The sequence below is a fragment of the Hyperolius riggenbachi genome, chromosome 5 (genome assembly GCF_040937935.1).
Source record: "Hyperolius riggenbachi isolate aHypRig1 chromosome 5, aHypRig1.pri, whole genome shotgun sequence".
Taxonomy (NCBI): domain Eukaryota; kingdom Metazoa; phylum Chordata; class Amphibia; order Anura; family Hyperoliidae; genus Hyperolius; species Hyperolius riggenbachi.
The window spans coordinates 356,285,380-356,311,916 of NC_090650.1; the positions used below are offsets into that span (position 1 = coordinate 356,285,380).

Below are 26,537 nucleotides of genomic sequence, written 5' to 3' on the forward strand. Positions count from 1 at the left end.
TTTACAGTCCTTGGTGTCTGCTTTAATGGAGGCGAGTCCACCACTTCCTCCCAGCAATTTTTTAAAAATTTTATGTACTTTTATCCTTCTGGCGCCTCTGTTCACCTACCAATATATTTGAGTCCACCCCAGGTGGAGGGGTGATCTACCCCCTTTCTTCCTATCTACAGAGAGCGACTTCTTAATCCTGAGTGAGGACAGGTCTAATCTCCTCACCTGCCTAATGAGTGGTTACCTAGGTGGTAACCCGTGTTTGTGAGTATTACCATCTCACTGTTTCATTTATCCAATCAATTTTGACATACTACACCATATTGGGCTCTCGATTTCTCTTCAACTTTTGACTTCTTAATCCTGAGTGGGGACAGGCTAATCTCCTCACCTGCCTATACAGTGGTTGCCTGGAGGTAACCCTGGTTTGTGAATATACAATTCATACTCTTTCTAATTATCCAATCACCTTGACATACTACACCATATCGGGCTCTCGGTTCTTCTCTTTTTCATTTTCTGATGTTGTTGTTCTTCTGCTGTTTTGGTGCAAATAGTATTTTTTTTTATTTTGAATTTGAGATTTGAAGCCTAGCGCACACAGCTGGGAGGGGTGATCAGGACACAGGCCAGTCAGAACTGTCTCATGCTGCCGGTCACCTCCTTTCAACCAAAAATATGGCTTCCTCCATGAAAAAGATGGCTGCCCACATGAAATCACAAACATTTGCCTGTTTCAAAACAGGGTGGGTAAGAGATTATATTACCTATCTATTTTAATTAACATAACTAACGTAACTTAGGCCAAGTGCACACCAAAAACCTCTAGCAGATCTGCAAAACGCTAGAGGTTTTTGAAGCAGATTTGAGAGCGATTCTAGTCATGTTTAGAGACGTTTTCTAAACATGCCTAGCGTTTTTTGGAGCGTTTTTGTGTAGCAGATTACAAATATTGTTACAGTAAAAGCTGTTACTGATCAGCTTCTGTAAGAAAAACGCCTGGAAAACCGCTCTGATATAGCGTTTTTCAGAGCTGTTTTCCACTTTCCTATACTTAAACATTGAGGCAGAAACACCTCAGAAATCTAAAAAATGCTGCTGCCCCCGAGTTTGCGTTTGTGGAAAAAACGACCCGCTCTGGTGTGCACCAGCCCATTCACTTTCCTTAGCCAAGCGGTTTACCCCCTGCAAGCATTTTAAAAAACGCTTCAGAACCGCTCTGGTGTGCACCAGCCCTCTATGACAGTATGTTTGTTTAGGCTGAAGTTCCCCTTTAAGATTTGTGCTACTTTAATTTTTAAGATAATAGCAATTATTTTTTCCCCAGTCAATAACTTCACCCAGCAGCCATACAACAGCCTATGGACATGAAACTGGTATGTTTGGATAGCCCTGTGTTTGGGCTCATTTGTGCTGCAAATTTATCAAAATGCAAAATTATCATTCTATCTTTTATAGTTTTTGAGATATTCAAGTTTTTATAAAGGTCAAAAGTTCACTCAGCCCCCCTACAACATCGCAAAGGCTGAGTGATCTTTTATGAACTATTGACCTTTATAAAAATGCGGTTCTCTCAAATACTACAAAAGATAGCATGATGATTTTTGCAGCTCAAATGAGCACAAGCACAGCACTATCCAACCAAACCAATGCATTCATGTCTGTAGGTTGTTGTATAGAGGCTGGGTGATGTTATGATCTGGGAAAATTACAATTTTCAAAAAGAAAGCAGCACTAATCTTCATTTTTGCAGCACAAACTTAGCACTAACTAAAGAGAGTGTGGAGTGCGTGTGAGCGTGTGTCTGCCTGACTGTCTTTCAGTATCAGGTACACTGTGGGAATCCAAGTGTTTCCTCTGTGCTGTGGGAACTGGATAATGGGAAGCGGCAACTTCATAATGTTACTCCTCTTTTGGAAGAGAACCAATCTTTACCTTTATTTTGCTTAAGCATGATTTACTTACTTGGCTTGGATGATTTGGTGGTGATTGCATGCTCCTTTGTCTCTTTCATGGAGATTTTCTTTCCTGCAATTTCATTATAGATGGCAGACAGGTACTCTTCAGGAAGATCCTTGCTGTCATTAATACCTCGATTCATTTTAATATACTGTTCTTTTGTCATTTTGTTCTTCACCTAAAAACAAAATTACAACTTGGTGGCTTAGTGGATAGCACTAGCATCAGAGTTTCAGGACTATCTGCATGGAGTTTGCATGTATATTCAGGGCTGCGGAGTTGGAGTCAGAGCAATTTTGGGTACCTGGAGTCAGAGTTGGAGTCGGAGGTTTCATAAACTGTGGAGTCGGAGTTGGATGATTTCTGTACCGACTCCACAACCCTGTGTAAATGAGCATAGGTCCCTCCATCCCACTGGTTTCCGCTCAAATCCTAAAAACTCAGGTGGGTTACCTAGTTTTGCCCTAATGGGCCTTAGACTGTATTATAGATATTAAACTATGACTACAGTAAGGACAGTGCGCTCCTCCTGTAAGTCACAATTAGTGACATGAATTATTCAGTATTCTGTAAAGTGCTGTGGAAGAAGTCAGCACAATATAAATGCATAATAAAATATTTACAAATAATCAACAGCATTTACACATCTACTGAAGATCGATAAAATGGATGGCATTGGTATGAAGAGAAAAGAGTTGCTTCACATGCTGACAACGTATTTGCCACCCGTCTCATTTCCTCTTCTATTGCATATTTTTCACCCTGAATGACTAAAAGGAAATAAGTAATTTTGCAAAAATAATTTTAACTGGGTCTTCTAGAAGGCTCCTGGAGTCCTCCTGTGCCCATGATGCCAGTCCAAGTCCCTCCGGTCAGCAGCGGTGACCCCCGCTAAGATGGCCAGCAACACGCCTCCTTATTGCGCTGTCACAGGAGCGTGATCAGGGTGCTCATTTTAGTATTCGACTTAAAGAGAACCCGAGGTGTGTTTAAAGAATATTATCTGCATACAGAGGCTGGATCTGCCTATACAGCCCAGCCTCTGCTGCTATCCCAAACCACACTAAGGTCCCCCTGCACTCTGCAATCCCTCATAAATCACAGCCACGCTGTGAGGCTCTGTTTACATCTGTAGTGTCAGTCTCAGCTGCTCCCCCACCTCCTGCATAGCTCCGGTCCCTGCCCCCGTCCCTTCCCTCCAATCAGCAGGGCGGGAAGGGATGCAGGCGGGGACTGGAGTTCTGCAGGAGGCGGGGAGAGCAGCAGACTGACACTATAGAGATAAACACAGCCAGCTCTGACAAGCTGTTTGTCAGCAGCGTGGCTGTGATTTATGAGGGATTGCAGAGTGCAGGGGGAGCTTAGGGGGGTTTGGGATAGCAACAGAGGCTGGGCTGTATAGGCAGATCCAGCCTCTGTATGCAGATAATTTTCTTCAAACCCACCTCGGGTTCTCTTTAAGTCTCCCTTTTAGTTAAATAAAATGTAACAATACACAGAACTAATATAAATAAACACATAACACCAATTTACAGTTCAGCTTCATTTATTAAAAGCTGCCCTCCAGAAAGCTGGATAAGGTGTGCCCACCCTCCTCCGCCCCGCGAAGTGTTGTCTGCCATGACACACAGATAATGAACAGCTATCTCATACATACCTGAGGGCTGTGCAGATCTGTTGTCAACATGATAATTGAATATGCCAAAACGTAGGCAGTGTCGGCACTAGCAAACAAGGTTTGCCTGCAAAAACACAAACGGACAAATATAAAACAAAAGGGAAATGCTTAAAGCACACCAGATCTGACACAAAGCTACCGAAAGTAAGCACAGAGGTATGTCCATGCTGGATCCAATTACCACTGTTTGTTATCAGTTCCTTTATTGGTCCCCCGGTTTTAATAATCGCTCCTTGAAAAACATGAATATTGGCAAAAGTTACATTTTCAGGCAGGAAGAGGCAGGCTTGCTGTGATGTTCCCTCCCATTCCCTTCTCATAATGGGAATGAGTGGGGTAGAGAATAGAAGGAACCATCGCAGAAAGCCTGCCTCTTCCTGTCTGAAAATGTAACTTTAGCCAAGATTCACATTTTTCAAGGAGTGATTATGGGGACCTGGGGGAATGAGGAGAGAAACTGACAACGCACGGAGGTATGAGAATCCAGCATGAACATACCTTTGTGCTTACCTTACACAGCTTTGCCTCGGGTTAGGTGTGCTTTAAGTAATGTTACATCCTGCCAAGTACAAACATTCCAGTGCTATAATATGTACCGCTTTCAATTTCTAGAACTAGAATTTTTTCTAAAAAGAACAAAAACTGTACAAGATGAATCCCTTTGTAGCAATGCTATCAGCCAATTATTACAGCAAGAATCAAGGATTTGCAAAGTTAAGACTGCTTCTTTATTAAAGCACAAGGAATATCACAAATGAGCAATCAGCAACACTGAACTACAGGAGATCAAATGCACCCTGATTTAAGCAAAGAGTTTATAATCTTTGCTGCTTTAACTACAGAACTTTCTTTTGGATACCTCCTATTGTGCCCGAGAGGCAGGGAGGAGTGTAAATCATAGTGTGAAAACCTCTGACCAGACAAAATGATGGCACACTTCTATTTTATTATTTCTTATAAGTGGTTTCTAAAGAGATTCACCATGTCCTCTATGCTGTCATCTAAAATACTTTATGGATAGTGTCATGTTTGTATGCCATTGTTCTATCTTAGTAGAAATTGTCAAAACAAACGAAAGTCACGGGCAGCTGATCAACTGGCTGCCATTTGTGTTAACCAGCTGCCTAATCACCAGCTAATAGCTGCCACATTAAAAAGACACTGAAGCGATTATGATGTAATGATTTGTAGGTGTAGTACAGATGATTAATAGAACATTAGCAGCAAAGAAAAGAGTCACATATTTATATTTTCAGTTATATAGCTTTATTTTTATGACACTGCATCTGTATTTTAAACTATGAAACAGAGCAGCGCTCATGTCCCTGCAGTAAAAGCTTAAACAAGAAACAGTGAAAGACAGAGATAAGTTTACAGAAGCGCTTTAGAAAACAGCACTGTAGCCAATCAGAGAACTCAGAGAAGCGCTTTTCCATAGATAGCTTTAACTCTTCCTGTACTGGAATCAATATGAGACTCATTTCTGTGCAACTAATGTTCTATTATTTGCTGTACTACACATACATAATTCATTATCTCATAAGTTTATTTTCATTTCAGATTCCCTTTAACTTTAGTCAAAATAAATTTTCCATTAAAGGACAACGATCGCAAAAAAAGTTTAAATACACACATATAAATTTCTCCCAGATTTTATTATTTGTATTTACTAGTAAAGCACCAACATATTCCATGGCGTTGAAATAAACTATATATTACTTTTTTGCCATGTCGCTGTCACTTACAGTTGGTAGTGGAAATCTAAAATCTGTCAGGTTTTGGACTACTTCATCTCCTCATGGGGGATTCTTAGGGTTTTATTTACAAAAACACTTACTAAGCTGCAGATGCTTAGTCCAACTGCTAAGGTGGTGTGCAATCGAGTAGGGAAGCTGGCCAGCATCTTTCTACAGACCCTTTCCAGGGAGTGCTTTTGTAAAGAACAAAGGTATTACTGAAAACCCCCAATGAGGAGATGGACTAGTCCAAAATCTTCCAGATCTGCCAGCTTTCTACTACCTACTGCAAATGACTGCAACATAGGAAAATGCTAATTTCTAGCTCATTTTACTCTAGGAGAATTGTACATTTTTATACGTATGCATTTTAAATGTAACAATTTCTCAGGATAGTAGTCTTGAGGTGGGCTCAAAAAATGAAAAAAACAACAACAGGCTAACTGATCCCGTGGGCCGCAATGGCCCACTTTCACTTTTGTGACCGCTGAGTCACAACGCTGGACTGAAAGACTGTGCGTCTCTCAGTGTGCAGGGAGGTGAGGGAGCGGCAGAATGTGCTGCCAGGGAGAGAGAGCTGCCCAATGGCAGCTCAGGAAACCCTGCAGGAACGCCCCTTTTAGGCGTGTTGAACAGGGAATTCCTCTTCCCTGTGTTTACCTCCGAGTTGGCAACAAATCTTGTCGCTAAACTGAGAGGGTGGGGGGGGGGGGGGGGGCCACAGAGTGGTGGTTGGGGGACACAGAGCCATGTCATTAGGCAGAGAACATAACTCTGTGTCCCATCTGCCCAGATCCACCTCAGGGTTTCTTTAACCTCAGCAGTCATCCCGAGTCAGGCTCGGGGTGGAAATCCGGAGCTCAGAGCTGTAATCCGTGCCTTGGTGAGTTATATGCAAGAGCTAGGGTCTAAAAGCTTGTGAACAATTTGCACAGCTTTTAGACCCTAAATCAGGAGATAATCAGAACGCCAGGGAGGTTAAGGAAGGGGGGGGGGGGGGGGGGAGGAGTTAGCAAAATACAAATTGCTCTGTCATTCCTCACTGTGGACCCCTAACATGGGAGATTACTGAGCCGTAAATGATGAGCTGTGAATTGGTTCAGTGTTCTCCCCAGGCTCTTTTAGCCGGGTGCTCCACCCGGCTATATTTGGTGACCACCCGGCTGTCATCAGCTCACCTCCTCACCTCCTCCTATGCTGTAAGCACAGTTGCCCTGCATTTTCAACTCGCCCCACCCGGCTACTTTTTCATGCCACCCGGCTACTATTTCATGCCACCCGGCTGAAAAAAAATTCTGGGGAGAACACTGTGGTTTATCTAGTACATTTTTTTTTTAAAACACAAAACTCTTTGCATAACTAATAATATAAAACAGTTTTAAAGTTGCAATCAAAAAAATGGTGCCAGAACGTGGGAAATAGATCCAAACTCTCAATTTGCCTAAAACAATTTTATGTCCCCAAAATTAATTTGTCATTTAAGATTGATTTAAAGGGCAAAATGAGTTAGAGTAGTGAAAACCTGAAAACCCGGCTAAGCAGTATGAAACCATGTTCCACAGCAGGTCCAATTGCATTATCTCTGCAATGTGAGTGAAATCAGAGGCTGCTGTGCGCTACATCAAATGATCCTCTCCAATTAGTGGTTTCTGTGGCCAGCTAGAGCTGTACCATGGTGTGAAAGCCAATTCCATTTCTCATAATCCTTTGTTATGCATATTTTCCACACTGAGCCATTCCTGCTCTCTAGACAAAATCTAGTATTACGCTCTCACCACACAGCCTTTAAAGGATTACTCCATTTATCTAAAGATAAAATATATCCATATCATTCATTTTGTATGGTAAATGCCTCCTTAAATGTAGTAACAGGTCGCTTCACCTTCAGCTGCCATCCTTGCAACCAAACTATTCCAATAATAATGTCATTCAGGGTAAGGTACAGACAAGGCTATATAAGAACTGGTAATAATTATGGTGTTATGAATTGCATACCCTTGATTGCACTCTAAATATCGAGCAGCAAATTTCTCCATCAGACGGTCAATTTTCTGGGCTTCACCCGGAAGACGGAATCCTTCCAAAAACAGTCGAAGGGCAGAGACAAAGTCCTTCCCTAAAAAGTCATGTTGATCCACATAGGCATACATCACCTCTTTATTGAACCTATCATTGTCTCCTAGGAATTCTCCGACCTGAGTCTGAAATGGAGCACAGGGGAATAGGTTAGTGACAAAAACTCTGAGGCGCACATTCCTTAAAAAATGCACACACACCTGACATGCACACCTAAAATAGAGGTTGTAGGAAAAGGTATACTCACCTTCTCTGACAGGCTCCGCCTCAGCAAACTGTCATCTAGCATGAGGGCCTAGCTTGGGATATCCTGATAATTGCCATTACCAAGTAGCCTGACTGTGTGTCTATAAAACCAATGGTGCTCCTACATGCTGAACTAACATCCCACCGAATAACTGATGCACCACTCCACAAGTAGGAAAACAAAGTAGGAAATAAGGAAAAATGTATGCCAAGCAATTTAAAGGCCAACATGCACATAACAGGATAAACATAGCATGGCTTATCATAGATTAGCCAGTAGACTCCAATTCCACCTCAACATGTTTCAATGACCTACTGACTTCATTGGGGACCCTCTATGCTAAGCAATTAAATATTCATCCTAATGTTCATGTTCCAATCATTTTAAAACACTTTGTAAGCATCATTAAATTATGTAAATCCCTCCTTATTCCAAAGGTGAAATGCCACTTGTGGAGTAAACTGTCAGTTGTAATGAATATTATGCTGTTGTAATTACAAATAGAGAAAATAAAAACATCTACACACTACTGTAGTGGGCAGCATGAACCCTTTTTTTCTCATCATTAATGTCTGTCTGGCATGTACATATAGCCCCATACACACGCTCAACAGCTGTCTTTTATGCAGCACAACTGTTGAACAACTTTTGTTGTGAAACAAGTTGAAACAGCTAGAAAAAAAAAGTATTTTGCTATTGTTCAAAAAGATGATAAGAAGTCAATCCACTGGATTGACTTCTTATCTGCGTTTTGGACAATTGCAAAAGACTTTTTTTCTTTAGCTGTTTCAACTTGTTTCACAACAAAAGTTGTTCAACAATTGTGCTGCATAAAAGACCGCTGTTGAGCGTCTGTATGGGGGCTTAAGTCTTAAGTCATTTTGTAACAAAATGGAACTTTGCCTCTAACCCACATGGAATTTCCTTCTCAGACTCGCATGTAGTTATGCCCTCTTGTGGTCAGGTCTGTCTACTACAGTAACCCTTTGTGTAAACTACATAAAATAAAGACAAATATTTTGCAAAGGCGCCAAAAGGATAAAAGGAAGCTAAATGAGCTTAAAAAAACAAATTCTTGGTAAATAGAGGAGGTAGTAGTGGTGGACTTACCTCCTCCAAGTACACACAGTCGTTGTGACTGTAGTAAAGACAGTCAATGTATTTGATTTATGAACTCCAAATATGCAACGCGTTTCGCAGGTTTGATCCCACTTCATCAGGCAATAACAACGGAGCAATAGTATATTTGGTCAGTAGAAGAGCCAGGCACCTCTGTCACACATATGTGGTCATATGTGGTCAGTAGAAGAGCCAGGCACCTCTGTCAAACAGATGTGCCTGGCTCTTCTTCTGACCACATATGCTATTGCTCCGTTGTTATTGCCTGATGAAGCGGGATCAAACCTGCGAAACGCGTTGCATATTTGGAGTTCATAAATAAAATATATTGACTGTCTTTACTACAGTCGTTGTGTGTCTACTTGGAGGAGGTAAGGCCACCACTACCTCCTCTATTTACTAAGAATGTTTTTTTAAGCTCATTTAGCTTCCTTTTATCCTTTTGGCGCCTCTGTTCTCCTGCATAATATTGAGTCCACCCTGGGTGGAGGGTTGAACCCCCTTTTTCTCATCTACAGAGAGCGACTTCTCATTCCTGAGTGGGGTCAGGAAAATCTCCCCACCTGCTTTTACAGTGGTTGCCTAATGGTAACCCTGGTTTGTGAGTTCCTTGTTTTTAAATATTTTGCAAAAGCAAACTTTATTTCAACAAAATTAGCTGTTGGAACTTGTAACAAAAAGCCAAACAGGAGGCAACATAAGTATATTTATTTTTAAAATATTTCCAACACATGTCTGTAGACACAATATGTTGAGCAGGAGTTGCTTGACTCCAATGGTGGAGGTTACTAAGTATTTTGGAAGGGTAATATCTAAACACTTTTGCACAGCAATTGAGCTACAACTAACTACACCACTTAGTCTCCAGTTATCCTATATTGAAAAGTGTGTTACATTTGGCAGAGCTATGTGAAGAGCTGCAATATGTTTTTTTTTTAAAAAAAAGCTTCTCCTCAGCATGTCCTGAGAATGATGCACCTATGTAGATATTACATGTACATTTGCACACTTGCATTTGTCCGAGACTAAATTCAATGTAACTTTTTAACTTCCTATGTAGTCTTTACTTACAAAAATGTATTATAAACTGGTGGCTCTGCACCTCTTACTGGAAGGTTAAAGAATAGAACATTTCCTCATGAGAGATTCTCAAATTTTCCTTTATGCTTTACAATAGCACTCTCTGAAAAGAACTTATAAAATAAAATACCAGCTGGCCTCCCAGTTTGTGTGTCTATTCTGACAGCTGGACTGTGCCATTGCCTTTAAGGGAGTGCTTTTAAAATTAAAGTATACTTTGAGAATCCCCCATCAGGATATGATGTGTTTGTGCCAGTTTCCTCCAGGTTCCCTGGTTTCCTTCCAGCCATGTATTTAAGGTGTTTAAATACATAAAGATGGGTTACTTGACTTGTCCACATAATATTACTCCACACTCCAATAGGGACACTAGATTATGAGCCTCACTGCAGGACAGCCAGCAATGAGAACTTCTCTACAGAAAATGCATCAGCACTGTGTACGTATCAGCACTGTGTAAATGTGTAATAATAATGTTCGCACAAGCACTGTGTCACCTTGCCTGAACATGCTGTGGAAAAACAGATGGTTACGACGATTTTCCCTAGAACTATGCTATTGTTTTTCCTAATGACCTGAATCCACCCTGTCCAATCGATAATGTCAATCAATTTTAGGCCAACATCTACTGAATGTCGACTAATCAAACATTTTGGGGAAATCAGTTCCTAGCAGATCCAACCCAAGTGATTGAATCTGCCAGTAATTGAGAAAATCAATAAGTGTATGTATGGGCATGTTTAGGTTCAGCATCACTGTGACTGTGGCACAAAGGGAACAATGGATCCGAAAGATAAAACAAGAAGCAGCACAGCTGGAGGAGCATTCCTGGGGAGGGGAGTATCACCTTTTCACCCAACTGGTTAGTAAAAAAAGATACCTAGCGTTATTCTTCTGCTGCAATCATAGCTGCACTTAACCTGCAGATAGGAAGTTTTGGGAAAATAATCTACAATTCAGCAGCACATTTGAAAAACACTGAGTCATAAGCATTTCTTCAATGAAAGACGGCTGGCACAAAAGGTTATGAAGCCGTAGAAAACTGGGACCTTCTCAGTCATCAAATAGCCTCCTCATCTATAACCATGATGTGTTTCACGGAGATAAAACATCCAGCCATACTTACTGAGTCTAATCGCTCCTCTTGATGCAGGAACTGAGCAATATCTTCTGGAGTATTTCCCAGCATCCCTTGCTCTTGCAAATACTGGATACCCCTTTTTGGTTTCTTATTAAATCTGTTTAATTAATGACAAAGAAATAAAGCTTAGTTAGACAGAACCTATTATTGAAAGATAAAAATATCCAATCTCAACTTCAGAGAATGAACAGAACTATTTTTAGGCATGGGCTTAATTGAAAGTCAACCTTTTAAAGAAAAACAATGAGCGCAATTCAGCGGACTGAGCAGGCTATGATGAAGAGAAGCCTTTATTCTTTAGGTACAGAGCAGCTGTTTGGTGCAGAAGGGTAGTGCACTCAGCAGGGAGATACATTAAATCAAGTGCATCATTGAAAGTCCTGTGACAATCATTTCCAGGCTTTTAGTACACAGAAGCATCTGGTTGCTAAGCAGACAAGACTTAAAACATCACTTCAGCCAAAGAGAGACTCCGGAATCCGGGAGCAAAGGATAATAAACACATTCTGTGAATGGGAATAGTATGGTTGTCAGTGAGATAGAAGTAAAAAGTCTCAAACTAGTGGAGTTTGGATTTGCAGCCAGTTTTAAAGCAGACCTGAACTCAGAACTTCCTCTTTGCTCTGAAAAATAAACAACATACTAACCATCCTAAAAACATTTCTTTGTTACAGCGGTTACAAATTCTGCAATAAAACCGCAGTGTCTACTTCCTGCTTTCATGAAAGCAGACATTTTTAACATCTTGTGTTTACCAATTAGCTGCTCTGCCATGGCAGGAGCTGACACGTCAAATTACAACTTGTGATTAGTCACAGATTAGGTAGAATTAGGGAGGCTGAACCCTCTAAATACATAAAAGTGTGCATTTCTCTAGGTTTTCCTTCTGTCCTGTAGGTAGAAAAAAACAAAGTCTTGTTTGGCTAACACGGTACAAACATTTTTACTTCCTTCTGTCCTGTGCAAGAGTTCAGGTCCACTTTAAGTTTTGGAAGATTTAAGGCCTAAGTACATTTGAGCCATTATTCACTGACCACTGAACAATCTGACCAGACTTATACGTTTTGTTGCCGCGGTGACTCCACCAAGGCAGCAAAACGCGTAGAGGGGAGCTACGGAGTAATGTAGTGTGCGTGTCCACGTTGCTGGACGTGGTGACGTAATTGGCTATACCTGGAGCTTGTTTGAACTAGAAGCCGGCAGCGGGGATCGAACGGCGGCTTACACGCTGACTAACCCAGACAGCTGTTGTCAGTTTATTCTGGTACCAAGCTGAGCTGCCGATTGCCTGCAAGTTCTAATGCTGCATACACACTTGAGATAAAAGTCTTTGGAAAAGGCAAGATCACAGACCAATTTTACCCCCTTCCATGTAGTATGAGAGCCACACCTACACAGTCTATTCTATGGAGCTGCACTCCCCATCAGATAAAATCTTTGCAAGATGCTGCACACAAAGATGCCCGTACACATTCAAAAGATCATTATCTGCAAAAGATCTCTTCCTGAAATAGATCCATTCCTGCAAAATGCATTCATAGTCTATGAGATCTGCAGATCATCATACACACCTTGTTTAACAGGCAATCATCTGCAGATCATCTGCAGATCATCTGCAGATAAGATCCACCAGGATGGATTTTCAGATCTGCAGATGATTGCCAGATATGCAGATGAAGTTTGTTAAACAAGGTGTGTATGAGGATCTGCAGATCTCATAGACTATGAATGCATTTTGCAGGAATGGATCTATTGCAGGAAGAGATCTTTTGCAGATAATGATCTTTTGAATGTGTACGGGCATCTTTGTGTGCAGCATCTTGCAAAGATTTTATCTGATGGGGAGTGCAGCTCCATAGAATAGACTGTGTAGAGTATGGCTCTCATACTACATGGAATGGGGTAAAATTGGTCTTTGGTCTTGCCTTTTCCAAAGACTTTTATCTCAAGTGTGTATGCAGCATTAGGCTGGCAATTTTGTACATTTTAAGCTGGTTGCTAATTTTTTAAATCAACTTTGGACTTTATAGGCACTTTTAGGTCATGGTAGCGTTTTGCATACAGAGGTCTGGGACTACTTAACACTAGCCAACCGGGACTTAAAGGAGCCATGCTGTTTGCCATAGAGGCGTAGGGGTGGCCTATACCCCTGATGGGCATGCAGGCCCAGCTTGGTCGTCCGATCTGGTGAGTCGGCTATTGAAGGGGGGGGGGGGCAGTGACCCTGTCAAACTGTTGATAAATGTTCTGTGTCATGCATGATGCCTGCACCTGTAATAGGGGGGACTTACACCTGCACATGGGAACACTGTGCTAGCTGCATTTCTTACATAAAATTTATTATTCCTACACTTGTTGTAAAAACTGACTGGATGCTGTATATAGAAGATTACAACTTTTAATGGCTTTTTTAATGGTTTGTGTTTAATATTCTTTTTATTTTAAGCCTAAGTTTTCACTTAGGATAGGTCATCTACTGTGGGAAGCAGTTCAAAGCAAAATTCACACCAGAATTCAAAATTGTAAATTTTATTTCTTCTTGGCTATGCTTTTTAATAAACAAAAACATCCCAGACCACTTTTAACCTGTTAATAGGTGTATGCATTAACCCAAGAATAGGCTCTTTACCGGCAGTATTTATTTTTACACAATAGCCTGTCTTACCTAAAACCAGCCTTAGGAACTGCAGAGCGCTTTGCTGACCATCAGCGATGCATTTGCGTTTTTAAAAACGCTCCCATTGACTTGTATCAAGATAAAATCGCCACAATCTTCGCTGTGAATTTGCAGCGCTTTTTATGCAAGGCTATGGGAGTATCTTTTAAAACCGCAAACACAGAGCTGACAGTCAGCAAAGTGCTCTGCAGTATGTCTCAGGCCTTAGACAGCTGTTACCTGTGCCAGCCTACAAGCAGCAGAGTCCACCCACAATCTTTTCTGAATGGCACTGGCAGCTTCACACACAGTCTTATCAATCCAGTGAAGCCCCCCATTTCGCTCTTGTGTTGCAGAAATCATACGAAAGCCTTTTCCTCTGCCCCAGGGTACTTCGTTTATTTTACATGGTGAAGAATGAGGCGGAAAAAATGAAACTCTGTTGCTTAGCAATAGCTCCAGCAGGAGGCAACGTCTGCAACTCCAGCCCCATTATCTTGGCAGTATTGCTCATAAATGATGGCAGGCTCCAACCAAAACTGTAAAGCAATTTGTTGGTGTCAACACTTTCAGCTGCACTTCCTGTAACATGTTCAGCATACCACCAGAAAGAGAAAGTAGAAGTGCTCAAAGTTGCTGCCTTATTTAGTGCTTGCCTCCTGAAAATGCCAACTCTCTGATCGGGGCGAGGAGCCTCTGGCTCCAATACTTTTGGAATGCTGTGTCCAGAAGAGGTAGACAGGGCACCAGTTATTGCTGCAATGTCAGTCTGAGTCAAAACCTGAGCAAAGTGTTTCTGCACTGTTACAGAGACTATAAATACTGGAGCCTGAGGATCAGCATGAAAACCAAAGATGTAGAATTTACAGGCAGAGACAATAGTAATAATGTTTCTGTACCGTGTTAGCCAAACAATATATGTAGGTAGAAAAAAAACAAAGTCTTGTCAAAGTAATACCTTTTAATGGCTAACTGATAAAGTTAAATAATGCAAGCTTTCTGGGATCTAGGTAGAGACAAGAAATGGCAGCCTCTGTTGTTCCTCTCACTTCCATTTAAAGTAAACCTCAAGTCTTTTTTATGCTATGAAATAATTGCTTATTGTGAAACCTTCAGGTCAGTCGTTCAAAATTTCCCATTTATCCACCGATAAAAGCCACTTGTGGAAGGCGCAAGTCGAAGGGGGCAGTAACAGCTGCAATAGGATGCCTATTACACGCCCACTGAAGCCAAAAGCATTTTCCACCTCCAGCATGCATCAGCTGCGGAGCCGTCTTGAGAGGACCCAATACTGATAGACTGTTCATACTCACACCTGATGTCCTCACGCACGGCTCTAGAAGACCCTGCACAAAATGAGTGCATGGCCCAATGCCCCGGAAGTAGTTCTTGGGTCATGGTAATCTTGAAAGCTACAATATATATTCTCGAATACAAGTCAACCTCGTGTATAAGTTGACTCCAATATTCAACCCTCTTAAGCTGGAATTCTTCATTAACTCAAGAATAAGTCTACCCAGCAATGTTAATGGCTGCACTTGGGGCTCAGGAGGGTTTAATGACTGCACTGCAAACAGTTTTGCAGCCATTAACCCATCCTATCCCTTAAGTGCAGCCAATATCACCTCCACGCACCCAAGTGCTGTGATTAGTCACTCCCTTTTATGAAGCCCAGTATTCCCCCCCCCCCCCCCCTGCCCATTTCCTTGTTAATGGTTGTGGCCAGGACTTTTAGACCTGTGTTTTCTTGGCATTTCCTTTCTCAAAGTGTCACTTACCACTGAGTAAATTGCTGCAAATGGGAATGTCCCTCATAGTACAAACATTACTCAGTGCGCTCAGCGTTTTCCCAGTGGATCGAGTATAAGTTGACCCCTATACTTTTATGAAGTGAATCAGACCTACATTTCTAGACTTATACTCGAGTATAAGAGACCTAATTTTCAAATGTGATTTTTAGCTAGAAAAAGTGTGTTTATTTTTATCATTATTAGAGTCACAAGTCTGCTTTTAAAGAGACACTGAAGCGAGACTAAATCTCGCTTCAGCTCTCATATATAGCAGGGGCACGTGTGCCCCTGCTAAAACGCCGCTATCCTGCGGCTGCATGAGGGTCCCTTCACCCCCAACCCACCCCCCGCAAAAGATGGTCGGAAAGTTGGTCGTAGAATAGGGCTTCCTGGAGGCAAGGGCTAACGGCTGCAGCCCTGCCTCCAGTCGCGTCTATCAGACGCGCATCGCCGCCTCTCCCCCGCCCCTCTCAGTGAAGGAAGACTGAGAGTGGCGAGGGAGAGGCGGAGATACGCGCTGACAGATGCGTGTGGGGCAGGGCTGCGGCGGTTAGCCCTGCCCCAACCAGGAAGCGCTCCCCCGCATTACGGAGGGGGATTTGGGGGGACAGGGACCCCGTTAAGCCGCGGGATAGCGGCATTTTTATATATGAGGTCTGAAGCGAGATCTATTCTCGCTTCAGACTCTCTTTAAGAGCTGCTCCCAACCAACAGTTGAACAAATTAAGTACTTTAGCGTCCAACCAAACCCAAAACTGAACCATTCAAATTTTCAAAGCAATTATGTCAGTTAGTGGAAGTATAAATTTAGAGCTGTTACAGTAGCTCACCCCTGCCTCCTCAGGTAGAGGATACAGTGTTCCCCCAGAATGGTTTCGTGGCATGAAAATGTAGCCAGGTGGGGCGCGACAGAGGAATGCAGGGAAATCGCTTCTCTGCGCAACTCTGATAACAGCATAGAAGGGGGGATGAGGAGGCAAGCTGATGACAGCCAGGTGCTCCCTAAAAGTTAGCCAGGTGGGGCACCCGGCTAAAAGAGCCTGAGGAGAACACTGAGGATATACTGTATGTTTTTACCAACACAGGAATACTGTAGTCTGACACTTTATTTCTACTTTGCGTGTCATATCATTGCCCTTGACTGCTTCACCAACCAGCTGATACCAGAGAGGAAAATAAGTTAGCTATACAGCAGTGACAAACATAGCTGACCAAAGGGTATTTTGTCCACTAATTTGCCTCTTTCCACTATTTCTATTCTGTTTTTCCGATTGCTAATATAATTTGGCTTGTTTACTTTTGGGTTTTGCTGGGATTTAACTTCTCTGAGTTAAATGAAATGTAGTGTTATAGAAGACATACTCATCAATAGGAGGCATGCAGGGCCTTCACATCAGCATCAATACAGGAAATCAAACCAACTTACAAGTCTATTCCTTGCTCTATAATCTCCTTTTGCTGTTTCAAGACTTCAAACTGTTCGGGGTTGTCTGTGCCAGACATCTGTGTGCTGTAGCTGCCGATGCCTGAGGACGTGGTAGAATCCAGCGAGTTCAGACTCCCGTATCGATTGATGGTCTCAGGGTGCTTGGTCTCATTGGTCTCTTGCTCTACAGGTTTCTCCTGCCCTGTTGAATAAGCATCATTAGTGAATAATATATACATGTATGTACCGGTTTCAAACTTTGTAAGATCTCTTGAATACCAATCATTTCCTGCCTCCTGTCATTGATGGCATGGACTCTGTGGCGATAAACCATTTGTTTTTCTACCATGTAGGAAAGTGTCCTTTAAAGGGAAGGTCCAAGCAAAATAAAAAAATGAGTTTCACTACCTGGGGCTTCTACCAGCCCCATGCAGCCATGCTGTGCCCTCGTAGTCACTCACTGCTGCTCCAGTCCCCCGCTGGCAGCTTGCCGACCTCGGAGGTCGGCGGGACGCATTGCGTACATTTTTACGCATTCCCGCTCGTGCAGGAACATTAACATATACATTTTTACGCGTTAGTGGCTCAATGCGTACATTTTTACGCATTAAACCACTAACGCGTAAAAATGTATGTGTTAATGTTCCTGCACTAGCGGGAATGCGTAAAAATGTACGCAATGCGGCCCGCCGACCTCTGAGGTCGGCATGCTGCCAGCGGGGGACTGGAGCAGCAGTGAGTGACTACGAGGGCACAGGATGGCTGCATGGGGCTGGTAGAAGCCCCAGGTAAGTGAAACTCATTTTTCTATTTTGCTTGGACCTTCCCTTTAACACAGATCCTCAGGTATGCCAAAAGGTAGCAGAAAACATTTGTTAACCTATGCATCTTATGTCACTTTTTATTATGAAGCCCCAGTTATGGCTTGCTGTTTTTAAATGCATATTATGTGGAACTGATGATTATTTGTAATGCACTTGGTTTTGGGCATTCGATTAACTATTTTGCATTAACGTCTCTATTACCTAGCTTACTGGGTTTGCAATACTGTCTGCCTGTCCTATTGACATATGCTGCTTCGGTGAGCCTTCCAAACTGCTCCCTGTATCCCATCACCACCGACATGAGGTCATCAGGGAGGAACCAGCAGTCAGTCTTTCCCCATCCACCCATCTCTTTCCTACGCTGCTAAGGTATTAAACTCTTTGTGGCCAGCATTACAGCTTTGACTTTGCAAAATCTCGTTATCAATTCTAGTCTAGTTCCTCATCGCTTACTGAGCAAGAAATCATTTACATTCCCCCATGTGTTCATAAAATAAATTAAATACAAGAGCAGTGAGAAATGTTTTTCATTGCAAGCAGGGTGAAGAGCTGTACAAAATGGCTTTTATAAACTTTATCCCAATCAGTAGCTGATACCCCCTTTTACATGAGAAATCTATTCCATTTCACAGACAGACCAGCAGGGTGCGCTGTATGGCTGATATTGTGGTGACACCCCTCCCACAAAGAAATTCTGAGTACGTACTCTTGGCAGTTTCCTGTATGTGAACCTTGCTGCATTGTGGGAAATAGTTGTTTACAGCTGTTTCCAACTGCCAAAAAAAGCATGCAGCAGCTACATCACCTGCCCACAGTAAAAATGTCACCATGTAATACATGTCAGAATGTAAATCAGGGATTTAAAAGATTTTACAATGGGCAAACACTGACTAAATCATTTATACATAATTATTGTAAAAATGAAGCACTTTTTTATTACATTATTTTCACTGGAGTTCCTCTTTAAACTGTAGTTGCAGTGCTGGCCACAAGGAGTTACTCTCCCTCAGCAGTAAGAGGGGGTGGAATGCTCTGTGCTCCAACTCTACTGTCAGTAGAGAGCTACTAGATCAGGGGTCCCCAAACATTTTGGGACGAGGGCCGGGTCAATATACTTCAGACTGCTGGGGGGCCGGAGTATACATAAAATTATGTAGAAGTCTTTGACAGTGAAGCATACCCAGGTGACAACCTGCAGTCCAGTTGAACAGCAGTGTCACCTGATGTGGAATTTGATTGGAAGCTTTCTGGCTTACATGTGGATGGGTGGTTCCAGCACTGCTATTCTATATGCGGACCACCAATATTTAAAGATGTAGCTGACCGCATCTATAAGTAACACATTTTGTGTGTGGGGGCCAGTTAAAAAGCCTCAGGGGGCCACATTAGGCCCGCGGGCCTTAGTTTGAGGACCACTGTACTAGATGCTCCAGGCATGTACTTTGAAATATTATTGAAAATGTATTATATAAAATGTAACAAAAAAATGGGAGGCTGAAATAGAGCTACTTCAAAGGTAAAGCGAGTCCTTGGACTTGATACATTTGTGTATTTGATAACAGGGCTGTGGAGTCAGTACACAATAATCATCCAACTCCGACTCCTCAGCTTATGAAACCACCGACAGACTCCGGGCACCCAAAATTACTCCGACTCTACAGGCCTGCTTGTGTATAAGTTGCCTTAACTTACCTTAACACTATTACTATTCTAATATTCACAAATTAGCTGCGCTCATAAAAGTCCCAACAAACTCTTCTTATATACAGCTGGTATCCAGGATTAATCTCCACTTCCACACAGGGAGGTTGCTATGCCCACTTCAGTGAGAAACCACCACCACACCCCACACAGTGTCCACTCATCGCTATGTTATGACCCTCAGTCAAGTGGGTCTTCAGCGCTTATGGGGTCATCTGGCCGCCCCCTGCCATTCACTGGAAAATCCTCCTCCTACAAGCCTCCTTCTGAGGAGTCGCATATAGCGACGAAACCGGTCAAGCGCACGCAGCCTACAAACTAGCAAGCGTGGGGACAGACGTGGCAGGCAGTGGGAGGCCAAACAGCGCAACAAGCCGACCCGTCGGCCAACGTTTGGGGTGGAGCCCACAAAAACTCTATGCGAAGTACCACGGCTTGGCTTGTAAGTGTGCAATCTTTTTATAATTAAAAGTATTTTACAATTTTACGCTATGGGAGCTCTGGTATGTCTTTTTTGAGGTGTTAAAGACCAACAAACAGCAGCTTGGATTGTAGGAGGAGGATTTTCCAGTGAATGGCAGGGGGCGGCCAGATGACCCCATAAGCGCTGAAGACCCACTTGACTGAGGGTCATAACATAGCGGTGAGTGGCCACTGCATGGGGTGTGGTGGTGATTTCTCACTGAAGTGGGCATAGCAACCTCCCTGTGTGGAAGTGGAGATTAATCCTGGATACCAGCTGTATATAAGAAGAGTTTGTTGGGACTTTTATGAGCGCAGCTAAATTTGTGAATATTTGAACTGTTTGGAAGTATATAGCAGCGCATCACCGATTGTATACATCACCCTGTATTTTTTATATCAGCGCAGTGTTTTGTGGTTTTATACTATTACTATTCTATTTACTATTTACTTTATTTTCATATTTACTCTAAATGACTACATTCATCCAGCCGCACTATGAAATGAAGATAAATTTATGATCACAGCATGTTTTAAAGAGAAACTGTAACTCCCCCCCCCCCCCCCTTCCTTCCCTGAGATTATCTTAGGAGGGGGAAGCCTCTGGATCCTAATGAGGCTGCCCCCATCCTAAGCCTCAGGTATCCAGCGCCGTCTCCCCTAAAGGTAAAGCCGACAGGGATAGCACCTGCAATATTTACCTACCGTGATCTTGCGCAGGCACAGTAAATGCTTTCTGATCGGTCTCAGACCAAATAGCCAAGCCCAATCTGGTTCTCTCTACTGCGCAGGCACGACAGAAGAGCAGACCCAATCGGACTTGGCTATTTCCACCTGAACCCAATCGGAAAGCCGCTACTGCACCTGCGCAGGAGCGTGGAAGGTAAATATTTACCTATCCAGTGTTCGGGGGTTGCCAGCGCTGGATCCCGGAGGATGAGGACGATGGGGAAGCAACTGTTGCTCAAAACTATCTGTCATGAGCAGTTTGGATGACAGTCAACCCATTAACGCTGCTGCTTGGCTCATTCTATCCTATGGAGAGGGAAGAGTGGATGGCCAGCAGCACTTACAATAGCAGCTGGCCAAATATTTTCTGACTCGGCAGATAGCTGAAGGAGAGGCTGCTGACATCAGAAGACACTTTTGCGCATTGTACGTTTGTGACTGCAAATAATCATAAATCACAGTGACCAGTGATGGAAATCTAGCAAGTGTACGGTAAGTAGCTTTACACTGATACAGTTGGGCAGGCTTCTGTTTATTCTACAGGGCTAATAAACAATGCTGGACATTATCAATGTGTCTACATTGAAGCACATGCATTTTCATCGCAAATCAGCTGTATTGGCTGCTGTGACAGCTTTATGACGACATGCAATGGATTTGTGGCACAAGTCAGGCCAAAATCAGGTCTAGAAATCTTAGATGTTATTCAAAGCACCTCTTCTTTCTACACAGTATGCAGTATGGGCAGGGAGAGGGAATTTATGCAGCAGGCAGTACTATGATGTATTTTAGATTGTAGCATAACCTCCACGGTGAATGCAGAAACAAACAGCATTCATAAATAACCAAAGGTGAACTGCAGGCTAACAGCTTTCATAGCTGAAATACAGACCAGTGAACTGTTACTTTGTAACTGTCTAGTCAATTCAGCAATTCATGATGTAGCTCAACCAGATACAATACACAATAACTGTACCATGCAGCAACCTGACCTCATGACCCTTCATTACTCTCCAAGCTCAACAGTTTGACCATGTACTTTAGCGCTTTGCACACGCAGCATAGCTCCCCATGTAAGGGTATGCTGCATGTTGCTAGTGTAATGTGCGTGATGTTATTTGCTAGCAGTCGGTTACCCACACAACATGCACTACGCAATTGCGTTAATACTTGTAAAACTGCCGTGAGCATCAACCCGTGTGTGGGGTCATCCACTTTAGTGTGCTGCACATGGTGTGCAAGGATATCTGAAAGCCTTTAGACTCTTATATTACAGTTCACACCTGTACTGCTGTCTGAGGCATTATCCCACAACAGTACATATTTTTGTCACAGAACTTGGAGATGAAAGTGAGTATCTCGGAGTACAGGTTTTTAAAAACCTTGGTTAAGGAAACATACTTACCGAAGAAGAGGGGAGCCTCCGGATCCTGCGGAGGCTTCCTGTTTCCTCCTCGTGAGCAGCGCTGTTTGCCAGGACCTTCCAAAAGATCTTCTCTTCATTTACAAGTGTGGCCGTGCTGCACCCATGCCATTACAACTTACGCCTGCGCAATAGCACGGTGCCACTTATGCACAAGCGGCTCTGGGTAAGTGCGCAGGCATACATGTGCAGATGCAGCATGACCACGCTTGTTCCTAAAAAAAACAAAAAAAAACAAACATGGCCCAAATCTTCAACCCGACAAGCCCTTGTCGGATTTTAAGGGGGTGGCAACGGTGAACCAGAAAAATGTTCTGGAAGCTTCTACAGGATCCGGAGGCTTCCCTCTTTTTAGGTAAGTTTGTGGTTATTAACCCATTTAGTAAACAGTAGTAAAAATGGCTTTCCTTTAAAAAAAAATGCATGCCTTGCTAAAGTGCATCTAGGCAAGCAAAAATGCACAGAATTACATGTAAAACCCACACAAATCTGTATGTGTTTTTATATCCACTACTTCAAAGTTTAAGCGTGAACACAAACTCAGTGAGGTGAATAGTTCAAAGCATTCTGTAAAACGTGGCAGAAAAAGTTAGTGATACACAAAGTAAAAACCTTCATGAGAAAGTATAGGTCATTAAATGGTGCCAGCAGCTGATATTTTTCTACAGAGATTAGATGTTCCTACCTAGAGTGGTTTGAGAGTTTGGATTCACGTAGAGGTCTTTGCTCCACTCCACCATACATTTTAATATAGACACCAAGCACTCCAAGCCCTTCTTCCTCAGACTGAGTTCCTACAAAGCAAAACACATTAGAGGTACAAAGACACAGACACTTGTTAACAAATGCACATTACTGTCAATTCTCTCTACATAAAAACACTGGGCCTCTCCATTAACCTCTCCTCACGGCTTCACTGACAATGTAATTGTTTTCTGCGAGATCCATCAAAGATGATAAGAGAAAAAGATGTCAGATTAACCTTTGTTACCCATATTTATATTGTAAATATATTGGAGTGCGTTTATATGAATTCCAAGACAACAATCGCTGAAATGTGTCAAAGGGCCGAGTTTCATGAATAGACTACGTATAGAAGATGTAATTTGGTTAAGTCTACGTCTACATACCAAGGGTAAAAAGCGCATAAGCTACGAGTAAACACAGAATACAACTAGTGACTGTTTACTGGGATATAAATGTGCTGAAATCAACATTACTGTATGAAGATGTGCAGAAGCAGCAAATTGCGGGGGGTTTAAACATCTTATGCAGTCTGGGGAAAGAAAAATAAAAACCTGAATAAATGCACACAAACACTGTATGCACTAATCCAGGCATTAAAAAAAAAAATCCATCCAAATATGCCTAACTGCCACAAGCGCTGGCTAGGGTTTGACCTAACAGAACAAGTAGGAGGATACTGCACTCATTGCCGACTAAAAGAACTACAGCAGCCCAATACAGTGCATCCAGAAAGTATTCACAGCACATTACTTTTCCACATTTTCATGTGCTACAGCCTTATTCCAAAATGGATTCAATTCATTTTTTTCCACAGCATTCTACACACAACACCCCATAACATGAAAAAAATCACTTAAAGGGAACCTGAAGTGAGTAAAATTATTTTAAATAAACACATGACATAGCTGGAAATGAATATTACATACTAACCTCACCGTCAGCTCCTCTCAGATGCTCACAATTTTCTTCTTACAGTGATCCCTTACAGTTCTGAAAATATTTTGTCAGAACTGAAAAAAATCAGTTGCTGTTAGTTATATATCAGCAGCTGTCAGTTACAACTGAATGTGCAAGGAAATGTCAATGTTTCCCTATGGCTGGAGCGGGTGATATTGCAGAACAGTGTGCTGACCAGGAAGCTGTTATGGGGTAATGGCCATTTTTAACATGGAGGACGAAGAATTCCATTGATCACAGCGGACAAATGGGACGCAGGAGAGGAGAAAGAGATTGAGGAGTAGACTACCCAGGAGGCAAGTATGACCTGTGTATGGTTATTTTGACTTTTTATTTTCAGTTCAGGTTCTCTTTAAGTACATAAGTATTCACAGCCTTTGTTCAATACTTTGTCTATGCACCTTTGGCAGCAATTGCAGCCTCAAGTCAACACCTTACCCCACGGAATTAAGCGGTTAAAGCAAATCTGACGTGAAAATAAGAGGATGAGATTAACCACTGTATCTATAGTCCTAATCCTTAACAAGACATACTTAGAATTTCATACACTTATTTAGGTCTTAAAGACTAAAAATGTAGGTTTAAACTATTTAAGTTTTTAGTTTGTTCCCTGCACTAAGATGCATATTTCAGACATGCAGGAGTTTTACGACCTCTAGTAACTATAATTGCTAACTAATTAGAGTTCAAATGCAAACAAAATTAATTAAGAGCCCTAGACTCCTTACCCTAACAAAGAGAAAAAGAAAAGGATAAACAAGTTAGTTTAATGTAGAACTGGGATTGCACATACACATTTTCCTCATGTAACATGACCCTTAAGATACCTTTTGGACGATTACCAGTGCATAAATGTTATTAAAAAGGACATGTACATTTCTTGTGTTTTAAACAATTAACAATGGTTAATTTGCATATATTCAGCAGTGATGCACTGGGAGACATCTCAAGCTCACTCCAACCTGAATTATCACAAATTATTTCTGTTTTAAGAAAGCAAACTTTTGTTTGAGTTTTAAACAAATGGAATGGAGGAAGGAGGAGCCACTATTCAAAATATTACATGTTTATTAAGTCTGTTTGCGATTGTCGGAAAGTGCAATCACCACATTGCAAGTAATCCCATAGGATTGCTAGGGCCGCAACGATTTGCTGATCGCCGGCGGTCAGCAAAGCGTGAAATGCGGGCTGAAAACACCAGTGCGTGAATGAGGCCTAAAACTGACAGAATTCAGAGCATAATAATGTGTGGGCTAGAATCCATAATTATAGAAAAACAAACAATTACTGATTCCCATTGAGAATGAGTTTGGTACACTGGGCTTCAAATGACAGAAGAGTAAATAAGCTGCATTATTTCACAGGACCCAGCATGGAAAAAAAGAATGAAACATCTTATCAGTAGGAAGATTATATATTAAACCTAATTACATACCTGAACATTTGACATGCCAAGTTCTTGACTGCCTCTTCCTTGAGCAATCTTCGAGAGATCATTAACTAATCTCTCAAAGATGTTTGCTGCGTTCAAGTCACAGTCATAATTGACATAAATATCCACCACGCTTTGTGCATCTGCGGGAGACATTGAGCAGAGAGTAGCTGATCAGAGAAAGTCACTTAGGCTACAAGACACATCAGCCAGGTGCAGGCAGTGAGGTGACAGTTGTGTATTGTGTGACATCAAGGCAGAGCAAGCATTGTTCCATACCTGCACAGATTCTCGTCAGAGTCTGAATAACCATCCATTTGTGATCAAAAGAGCTAGTCGACGTTTCCAGGATATAGAGGAATATTTCTTTGAAGAAGACCTGATTGAAAAAGAAGTATACAAATGACTAGAGAGACACATACTGCAACTTTTAGAAGCAGTGGTGGTTATCAATTTACTTCAAAATGTCATCATTACAACATTCCTGTAGACAATCTCTGCGCAGGCTGCTGTAACTAACATAGCACGAAAATATACCCATTTTGTTCTCTACAGTTTAAAACAGGATGGCATACTTCTGTAACACCACGGTAGCACGGTGGCGTAGTGGTTAGCTCTCTCGCCTTGCAGCGCTGGGTCCCTGGTTCGAATCCCAGCCAGGGCACTATCTGCAAAGAGTTTGTATGTTCTCTCTGTGTCTGCGTGGGTTTCCTCCGGGCACTCCGGTTTCCTCCCACATTCCAAAAACATATATAGATAAGTTAATTGGCTCCCCCTAAAAATTGGCCCTAGACTACAGTACTTACACTACATAATATAGACGTATGGCAATGGTAGGGATTAGATTGTGAGCTCCTTTGAGGGACAGTTAGTGACAAGACAATATATATATACACTGTACAGCGCTGCGTAATATGTCGGCGCTATATAAATACTAAATAATAATAATAATAATAATAATAATAATAATAATAATAATATAAAAAGGCTCTCGATCTTGGCCACTGGTGATCACTGCTGCTTGATTGTAAGTGCTATAGCTCACCTATATTGATGATCTGCCTTTGGAATAACAAATTGCTAGCCGCAACGGTCATTTCTCATAAGAAAGAAATATTGATATACAGCTCAGAGACTCTAAGGCTCAACACTGCTATCTGTTAAAGTGGACCTGAACTCTGGACACAATAAAAACAGAGAAATGCACCCTGAGGACGGTTTCACACTGGTGATTGGCGGCTGCAGTCAAAATCAGGCCTTCGCAGATTACCACATTAGAACACGGTAATCCACATCTGGCAGATTGCCAAGCAGGAATTAACGCTCACTTCCTGTAATCGAAGCGATCATAAGCGTAGAAGCA

General features: G+C 42.1%; 1 protein-coding gene across 1 annotated transcript in view; it reads right to left on the reverse strand.

Annotated features, from left to right (window-relative positions):
- The window catches only part of ARFGEF1 (ADP ribosylation factor guanine nucleotide exchange factor 1), a 230,663-nt gene that overhangs the window by 72,560 nt on the left and 131,566 nt on the right, over positions 1–26,537 (reverse strand). The window contains exons 11-18 of the mRNA XM_068237469.1: positions 25,454–25,553; positions 25,178–25,317; positions 22,724–22,832; positions 16,900–17,101; positions 11,013–11,124; positions 7,360–7,565; positions 3,608–3,692; positions 1,957–2,128 (exon numbers count right to left, since the gene is read on the reverse strand). Of these exons, the coding sequence (XP_068093570.1) occupies positions 1,957–2,128; positions 3,608–3,692; positions 7,360–7,565; positions 11,013–11,124; positions 16,900–17,101; positions 22,724–22,832; positions 25,178–25,317; positions 25,454–25,553 (1,126 nt within the window). The remainder of the gene's footprint in view (positions 1–1,956; positions 2,129–3,607; positions 3,693–7,359; positions 7,566–11,012; positions 11,125–16,899; positions 17,102–22,723; positions 22,833–25,177; positions 25,318–25,453; positions 25,554–26,537) is intronic.